We start from the raw sequence: 9,668 nt of genomic DNA, 5'->3' as shown, positions 1-9,668 counted from the left end.
TTTATTCTCACCAGGGGTTGCACTGGAAGTGGTAGATTAGAATTACTTACTGGAATTCCAGTAACTTTTCCTTGGGATTACAAACTGGACTCCTCCAGACTGCGACGAGGTCTAGGAGGGCTTCCTATAAAACCTGAGCTTCTTGAGCTGAGAATCTATTTCACTTGTGAAATGGCATATCTTTCTCATGGAGCTAATGGCAGATGAAATCTAGTAACACAGCAGGTACTCAGTGAATGAGCATTCTGCTCGGATTATCAACACCCACACAAGAGCTTCTCCTGTCCTTAGGCCTGCAGAATGTGTCTGTTTTCTCTGTGTTAGTATTACTCTCTAGGATTTACCTAAAAGTTTGCCTCTTTTCAAAAGCAACTCTTGGTATTTATCAAACCAACTTAGTATACGTCAACATGTTCTGAAGGCTTTCCAAGTTCAAGACACAACTACAAAGCCTTATGTACACTGCTCACCACAAGGCTATGCCTTGTATGTAATGGAAGGCTCATAAAATCTCCTTCTGTCCATGATGGTGGATGCATGGGAAGTTAAGCAATCTGACCTGCTTACATGGACGGTAAACGGAGAAGAGTAAACCTTGTCACTGCTGTGCTGCTACTAGTTAAAACAGAACTATAACTAACACTCACGCAGCTCAGCGATTTTCAGCAGAGAGGAATTTTGTTCCCTTTGGGACATTTGGCAATGTGTGGAGACATTTTTGCTTGTCGTTGTTGGGGGTGGGTGATACTGGCATCTAGTGTGCAGAGGCCACGGGTGCTGCGCAACACCTGACAATGCACTGCACTGCCTCCTTTCCTAACAAAGAATTATTCAACACAAAATGTCACCAATTCTGAGGGTGAAAACCCCAACATTCACTATTTAGAAACTTAGCTATTTGGAACCTAGCTGGTAACTCACAAGATTCCACAAAATCCCTCAGCTTCTGAAACAGGTAGTTTCAAGTACAGTCAGAAAATATCGTCTACTTTGTCACAAGAAACCCTTGAAGCAATGATCCGTGGCCAACTTCCTGAGGCATATTCATCTTCCATCGGATAAATCAATTAAAAGCACATGTGGACGGCAATACTGAGAAACACGGGACAGGGAGGAAGCCCATCACAAGGCCGCAGTCAGAAACAGCTGATGGTCTGCTAGTGTGAAGGACAAAAATATGTGGAGATGCAAACTCTTTGAAGCAGTCTTCACCACGGCAATCCCTGGAAGCAAGAGCTATGTGGATAAACACAGCTCCTGGGAACAGGAAAGAGGTCATGCAAGCACACAGAAGGACAAGAAGCTGGGAACAACACGAAAGAGCAGTGTATCTCTGCTTCAGTACTTACTGCTTTATCTCGTATTAGTAAGCTTCTGGAGGCGTTCACTGGAAGAAGACAATGAACAGAACGCTGCAAAGGATTTGCCCACTGACACTTTCTGCATAACCTGCAGAACAATGCAGTGAGGCAAATGGGCTTAACTAGTAAGAACAGGGACCGGAGGCAGGAAGCTCACCTGAGGACTTTTGCTTTATTCAGTCTAATAAACATTTTAATTATATAAAAGACAAACAATGCATAGCATGAAAATAAGTGCTTGAGATTTTTTATATAAAAAGAGTATTTAGCTTTCACATTCCTATCTTAATACATGAGTACAGCTGACGTGTTCCATAAAAGAATAAAACTTTTCCTTTGTGCATAGTAGTGACATAGGTCAGTATTTTTAGGAACTATAGAATGCTATTCCTTGGTCTTTCTTTTTCTTGAATAAGAAAAAAAATAAACAAAACAAGCCACAGTATCATCTGACATTACATTCCAGTTTCTGCTAACAATGACCAGGAAGAGACAACCCTCTTTTTTGAATCTTGGACTATCCCATCAATCAATGGACCAGTATTCTAGCAACTCACCACTAGAGGTCAATGAGCAACAGCTATTTGGGATGGCAAATCCTAAGGTGCAAGTGGAATTTCTGGGCGCTTCCATGGCACTGCAGGAGAACTGTTCTTAACTCTCTCACCCACCACAGTGAGGAGGGTGCCTAGAAATTCCATCCCCAGTTCAGCAAACAACCTAAAACCTCAATGAGATAAGGCCTTCCACATTCGAAAGAGACCTGACATGGTTCCTGCCAATCCCTCTTTAATATTCCTATTTGGTGGAAAATAAGCAGTTTCAAGAAACATTTTTTTAAGAAAAGGTTGCTACTTGCAGCATCAACACTTGTTTGTGTGTTAACAAGCTTCCTATGAAGTATTAAAGCTCATCCTTTGCTCCTCTCCATATGGACCCAGATTTCCTAACTGCAAACAGGACTCCAATGTCCCACATTCAAGTCCTCAAGAGTAATTTCTGCAAAGGCTGGGAAGGCTGACATAACACAGCGATCTGTAACCACGAGGAAAGCTTCTTGGAGTTAAGGCTTTTCATCTCTAAGGCAGAAGAGAAAATTCTTAGCATATAAACAAGAGATTTGGTTAACAAGGAACGTACAGAGCAGGTCCTCTTTAATCCAATAGATGAATTTTAAACTAGATAAAGGTAGTTAAAATCCTATTACATAGCCACAGAAAATGCTTGAACGCATGTTTCTTACATGGGACCTTGGTAAGGGGTGGGGCTAGGCAGTGAAAAGCACAAATGTTTACAGTGAGAAGTGAAGCAGCTTTTGAAGTGAGTCTCTGCCTTCATTCTGTAAACAGTGAGGCCTGGAGACCTGGAAACCATTTGCTATCCTTATCTAGGATATAGATTTTTCTACAAAATCTCCAAATATTTAAAAAGTGGCTCAACTTTTTTAAACACTGTGTTGATCAAGCAAAATATTTGTTCAGAAAGCCTGGAGGATGACGGTCTTGATAGTGGCGGGATTGTACAGTTTAAATCCCTTCCACCAGGCCAGAATGTGCTTGAGCATTCCAGAACCCAGAAAGATGGATTACATTAGTGTTTGCATAGAAACGGCTACACAGGCCAAGTGAGACAAAAAGCTCCGGTACAGTGAACCCCACCAGTTGGGGAGTTTTTCCATTTTAGGAAAGGGTGAAGGCCTGAGTGGACAATAGTAACACTGGTACAGTGAGAAAATGTAAAAGAACAGTCTTATTAGAAGATGATGTGGCAATTTCATGGATGGGGAAATGTGTCTTTCTGATTTTCCACTGCCTGTGAAAGGAAGAGATGAGACTTAAAACATTTTAACTATTTGATGGGGCTGAGTTTGTGAACCTGGTTGAGGAAAAAGGTTCACAAAACAGATAGATGTTTGACTTGGAAATTAAGCAACAAGTCCAGGAGGAACAAAGGCACACAGGAACCCCAGGAATACTGGTCCCCAAACAGTGCCTTTATACTTAGCTCCATGGCCAGAAAAAACCTGTCATGAAAGGAATTACTATTGCAAAAGCATTGCAGCATGGCTCTGAGACATGGATCCACTCTCCTGATGCAAAGTTCTCCCGCATTAAATGGTCAGAGACTCATCGCATGTGTGATTGTCAAATGCTAATGCTGTCATGAATTCCTGCCTTCTCTGCCGGGTTCTGGAGCTCTCCAATAAAACCAATTTCTTGGGAATATTTTATCTTTTTCCTTGTCTCTTTTCAGAGTATGGCTATAGATATAGACATATATAGATATATATATATAAAACATAGCTATTCCATATTTATATACAGGCATTAATAAAGTGCAAATGTTATTGGCTATTGTAAAAATCAATCTCATTTCCTGAGGAAGTGCTAACACAGCTTATCCCATGACAAAGTCAAAGGCATAGAATGCTTTCTGTCATCTCTCCCTACTGCTGCTATTTCCGCTCTTCACACAGCTTATCAGAAGGGAGTGACCCTTGGTTTTCCAGGAAGCATCAGTTCAGGGGCAGCTTCCTGCTGCCTCTGTTCTTTGGTGAGAGGGGCGGGTTCTTTGGATTAGGCCTCGCCTGCCCCGGAAGAGCTATTTGGTAGTGTTCAGCGAGCCATCTTCAGGAATCTTCTCCTCAGAGCAGCTCCTCCTGGAGAGTCTGTCCAGGTGCTCCAGCTCGCTGAAGCGTTCTGCCACACACTGGGCCGTAAGACGCGCCTCTGGGTCATGGTCCCAGCACTCAGTCAGTGTCTCACATACCATCTGGATGCCCTGTAGTGGAGAAGAAGACCGAACGGCACCATCAGTCATTATCAATCGAAGTCCAAATAGCAGATTAGGGTTCATCCTTTGTGCTGTGTATGCTGTGGGTTTTGACAAATGTGTAATCGCACATATCTGCCATTATAGTATCATACAAAAATTTCTCTGCCGAAAAATCACCTGTGCTCAGCCTACTCATCCTTGCTCAGCCTCTTTCTCTCCCTTGCCTTTTACTATCTCCTTCATTTTGCCTTTTCCAGGGCTGGATCATACAAACACAAACCTGAATACTCCAACCTAGAAGTGTACCGGAACAGACCCTTGTTTCATTTTGTGAAGTCTATGTGAAACAGTCAAGAGATGACCACAGGGACAAAGATCAGGAGAAGTCAAGGATCCTGAACTTGCTACTCATTGAAAGTTTGATTTGTGTTTTCTTCTAATGTTGTCAAGGACTTTTGCTGAAAAATCACTCTGCCTATAGATGCCCAACTGGTAACTAAATTCAGCATAAAGGTTGACATTCATTTTGTATCTGTCTCCTCTATTTCTTTAAAATTTTGAGTCAGATCCTTGCTCAGTTCTGCATATAGGCATGTTAATTATGTAGGGAGTGTCTGTCTAAAAGCTGGCGATAGAAAGTTGACTGGCCCTAAATTTACATGTCCTATCTCATACCCCTTCAAGATTGAGGACACTAACATAAGAAATTTACAGGGAAATTCAACTGCCAGTGCTCACCTAGAAGCCTTCAGTCATTATCCTAAATTTTCAGTCACCTTGGTCACTGTGGACTGACAGCCCCACCTGAAAGGAGACCACTTCAAGCAGGAGTAGAAGTCATCCCATGGAGAACGGATTGCTCCCTTAAGCTACAAGGACTTCTCCAGAACCATCTTGCAAAACCACAGCAGAGATAATGATCCACAAGCCCCTAGACCAGCCTAACTACTACATGAAAGCTACTGCTTTCCTATTTTGATGGGTGAATCTAATCTTCCCCATCAGAGTTATGCTCCCTTCAGTTCCTCAAGCTGAAATTCTTCCCCATTTCCTCTTATTTTCTTATTCAGCCTAATATATTTTCCTATGCATATTACTGACACATCCTGAAACGCTTGTCTGTGACCATAGGTCAAGAACCTGTCCCAGCTAAGCTTGAGTCCTCATCTCCTCTTTCGGGGAACTACTTTGGACCCCACCTGATGGTACGTGTTCCATGGAATGATTCAGTTGCAGCTCCGAAGAGCTGGCAAGGATGACATCTAATAACGCTGGCCCCCGTATCACAGCTGTCTTTGTATGTCACCTGTGCTTGTCTGTCAGTCATTTCATGGGGTTCATCCTACCCCCCAAAGGCCTGAATCCAGTGAGCTCGTCTAGGACACACTGCATAGGAAGGTGGCATGAATTTTCTCTCACTGGCTTAATTTCTATTTTGCATTACAAATATATTTGCTACCATTTCAGATCCTTTTTGAAAATAAAGCAGGCAGGAGCTCAATATATACTCTGGTAGATGGAAATGAAGTGAGCTCCTTCCATGTGGAGCAGTAACGTTGTCTATGGCGATCTCTCACACAGGCGGCTGAGGTGCCACGGACATCTCCTCACGCTGCCCTGAAGAACTAGTGCTTGCCTTTCAATACCAGCAACTTTCACAACCCTCCTAGGAACCACTCTCTCTTCCTCCCTACCCCATGAGTTCTCCACATTGAATTAATTGCATAATTCACCTAATTGACGGTATTGATTGATGGCCCTGTCAGGAATAGAGTGTTACTGTTGGTATACAAGGAACACTTATTTTATTCTGGCACTGTAATTACAGGCAGTAAATTCAATTAAATATTAAGCATTAACTTGAAATCAATAGGGTAACAAATCTCATTAAGAGAAAAAATGTATTATGCAAATTCTTTCCAGAATTTTATCATCATGAATAATGGTTTCATTATAAGAACTATGCAGCAGAGGAAGCAACAAATTTTGAAAGGAACAAACCAGTCTAGCACTTTCTGATTCCACAGTTAATGCAAATAGTCTTGGATTTTTAGAGTCAAAGATAGGTTGCTTGAAACCCCAGAGGAGGCCCCGACCTTCCGCAGCCTGGGTCTCCCTCACCCTGATTTTATTGAAGTCTGTTGCTAAAGTGGCCAGTCTGGACCAGGACTGGCTCTGACTAGGCTTCCTGCTCCTTTGTCTTGCCGTTTGAGCCTGATTTGCTGTTTCTATTTCTTGTCTGAATTTGCCTTGCTGTTAGGAAAACCTACAACTTAGCATGAGTCTTCAGAGATGAGGGAATTCATTCATCAGAGGCAATAAAGGGTTTTACTTAGTAGATAGAGCAGTTTCGTCAGCAAGGCGCACCGTCGCTCTTATTACTCATGAAGGGCTCTTTCCTGGGTGCGTCACACACATGGCCAATGTCCCCTCACTCACAAAAGACTGTTTTCTTCTTTTGCTCTGACTGCTGCTCTCATCCAGTACCCCCAAAAGCAATGAATTTGAACAGGCCTCCCTGAAGTCCAAACCGCTGCTCTGCTAGAAGCTACCTCAGCTTCCATTTCTTGTTTTTTTTTTTTTTTTTTTTGGTTTTTCTCTGGTACTGGGAACCGAACTCACGACCTTGCGCTTGCCAGGCAGGCGCTTTGCCACTGAGCTAAATCCCCAGCCCCTAGCTTCCATTTCTTGAAGAGAAAAGATAAGAAGTCACCAGGAAGTTCCCAACAGACAGGTTTCCCTTTCCTCCACGGACACTTCCCTCACTGGCCTCTTGCAGCTCTGTACGCATAGCCCAGACGCTGCCCTGCACCCTACCGTCATTTCTTATTTCCAGCTGCCTGCCAGCCTTGCTTGTTTCACAGTTGCCTAGGATTTCTTCCCAGAGCTGGAGAATCCCAGAGGAAATCAGCTGGAATCCACAAGGAATGTGACTTGAACGCCTGATGTAAAGCCACAGGGAGCAAACGGCAGCGGCTGCAAGCAGGATATTTTAACTCAGAGCCAAAAAGGATGGGATGCTGGGACCCATGCCCTTTCAAATGGTTATTTGTGATTTATAGATCTGCTGGTTGCAACTTACAACAATGGCATCCATTTTATTGAAATTTTCTTTATAAACAAACCCTAACTGGGCCATAGCAAATGAAGGAACCTGGTCTCAGATTTAAGCCCAGTATCCACAAATTCTCTCTTACCTAAGAGGGTCCGTTTGATGAACGTTATTCACCCTTCAGCTGTCATTACTCCTTACCTGGTGGTTAAGCCAGAAGCTGGGAATTTCTGGTCGTCCTCTGTCTCTTAATACATTGTCCTTCATGCTCTCAACACAAGGGTGCTCCCGCACTTTGGAACCAAATGGAGGCTCATAATCTTTTACTTCTGTGAAAAGAGCAGGCACACATAAGCCAACTGAGCATGGTATGTACAGCCCGAGAAGGTAGGCGTGTGGAGATGCTGGGTTGGGTTGCATGAAGTACTGAGTGTCAAAACATTTCTAGAATTACTGCAAGAAAATTTTTTAATAACAATGCATTAAAATAAGGAAGTAATGGTTATGGAAGGATCCTAAGAATAATTCAACAAATTGTTGGGTGCTTGCTATGTGCCAGCATTCTGCTAGTATCTGGCAACAAAGAGGAGAGAGATGAAGTCATATAGCTTACATTTTACCACAGGAATTTTTGATGGGGTGATTTGCCCCAAAGGGATGGAACGAATTCTTGGCAGGTGGGAAAACTGTACATATTACAATGACACGGGATCCTGTGTGGGCCCACAGTACACAGACCAACTTAAGATGTGGTGTTACATTTATGAGAATAGTCAGCCAGCAAGAGGTGTGAAATTGTGACACATGCTGCTGTGATGCTCAATTCAGACATGACTCTCCCAGTGCCTAATCTGTCTGCCAGTGGGGACGCTGTTCTCAGCTCAGTGCCCTCAGCAAACATAGAATGTTGCAAAAAAGATAAGATGGAGCATGGAAACTTCCAAATACTGGGACATCTGAAGACACCCAAGCATTTACCCCAGATGGCTCAAGGACTTCACCCATTGAGGCACAAGACATCCAGAGAAATCTGACCACAGATGCTTACTAATATCTTCCTGCCTAATGTCCCTTGCTTTCTTTCAAGCCCTATAAAAAAACCTCTGCTTCTCTTTGCTTCCTACAGATGGTCTTTTTGCCCTCTGTCTGCCTGCACCCAGGCACAATAAATTCCACGTCATGTCACCTATATATAAGTCTGGTGGTCTTGGGTTATCTTTGCCTCCCACCGTCCTTACAGTTAGGTACATTTTGAAGACATTATATTAAAGGAACAGGCCAAATGTAAAAGAACAAATATTGTATGATTTCATTGACATGAGGCCCCCTGATGCTATGATTTGAATGCTTCCACTGAAACTCTTGATGAAATTTAATTATCATCGTTAGGTATTAAAAGATGAGACCAAATGAAACCTTTAAGAGATGGTAAGGTCAATGGGGCTCCACCTTCAAGAACGGACTGATTCTGTTATGGATTATATCAATAGGTTGACAGGTTAATGGGTTATTTCAGGAGTAGGCCTGTTCATAAGTGAATGACTCAATGGATCAATCCTATCCAAAAAGGGAGTACATAAAATCTGAGTGAGTACTAAAACAACCTAGTTTAAATGAGAAAATTGGTAGATCAACAGGGTACAGGTGAACTGAAAAGACAAAAAACACTGTAATACTAAACTATGACTGGGCTAAAAGGGACAATGGGCCAAATTCCACATTTTCTGCAAAGTAAGTAGGAACTTTGGCTTTTGACTTCAAAATAGTATTATTCAATGAATAAAACTTTCAATAATTAGTCCTTCCATACTGAGAAACTTTCATGGCAAAAATAACACATTGAAAAGGGACAGCGAGTTTTTGGTTTCTGTTTTATTTTGTTCTCCTTCTTCCTCTTTCCCAGAACCTTACTCGCATATTTACCTTCTTCAGCCTCACTCAAAAAAAAAAAAGCTGCTGAGATGTTTCTTTTTTTACAATTTGAAATATAGAAGGGTTTGGGAAGAAGCCTCTTGCTCCCACCACACTGAGACAAACACAAATCATCACTTTATGTATGTTTTTGCCCTTAATGTCATGAAATCACTCTATGCATGCTGCTCTTGAGGTGAGATCTTTTGATTTGGATAGTACCTATGTCTCCTTTATTCCTTTCGTTTGCTGTTTTCTGATAGACTACACATTCTTAAAGTCCAAGAAAGATGATGAGTTTCTTTGTCTTTAAATTTCTTGCTCAGAGTCTTCAATTTTGCAGTCAACAAACATGAATTGAGTTTTGTTTAAATAAATGCTGGAGAATGAGTTGAATATGGTGGTGGCATATGCATTCCTAGAATTCCAGAGCTCTGAGAGGATGAGGCAAGAAGATCACAAGTTTGATCCCATCCCAGGCAACTTAGCAAGATAATGTCAGAAAAGGAAAGAAAAGAAAAGAGAAGAGAAGAGAAGAGAAGAGAAGAGAAGAGAAGAGAAGAGAAGAA

The 9,668-nt window shown here is 42.1% G+C and overlaps 1 protein-coding gene across 1 annotated transcript in view; it reads right to left on the bottom strand.

Moving 5' to 3' along the window:
* Positions 1-1,514: 1,514 nt before the first annotated feature.
* The window catches only part of Tgfbr2 (transforming growth factor, beta receptor II (70/80kDa)), a gene marked incomplete at its 5' end in the record, with an annotated part of 80,351 nt that continues 72,197 nt past the window's right edge, over positions 1,515-9,668 (bottom strand). Inside the window, 2 exons of the mRNA XM_005387519.2 lie at positions 1,515-4,142; positions 7,390-7,517. Of these exons, the coding sequence (XP_005387576.2) occupies positions 3,963-4,142; positions 7,390-7,517 (308 nt within the window). The remainder of the gene's footprint in view (positions 4,143-7,389; positions 7,518-9,668) is intronic.

Source organism: Chinchilla lanigera, unplaced genomic scaffold, assembly GCF_000276665.1.
Source record: "Chinchilla lanigera isolate Chin_1 unplaced genomic scaffold, ChiLan1.0 scaffold00029, whole genome shotgun sequence".
NCBI classification, from domain to species: Eukaryota; Metazoa; Chordata; class Mammalia; order Rodentia; family Chinchillidae; genus Chinchilla; species Chinchilla lanigera.
The sequence above is the reverse complement of the archived record's forward strand: the minus strand, read 5'-3'. Positions and strand labels throughout refer to the sequence as shown.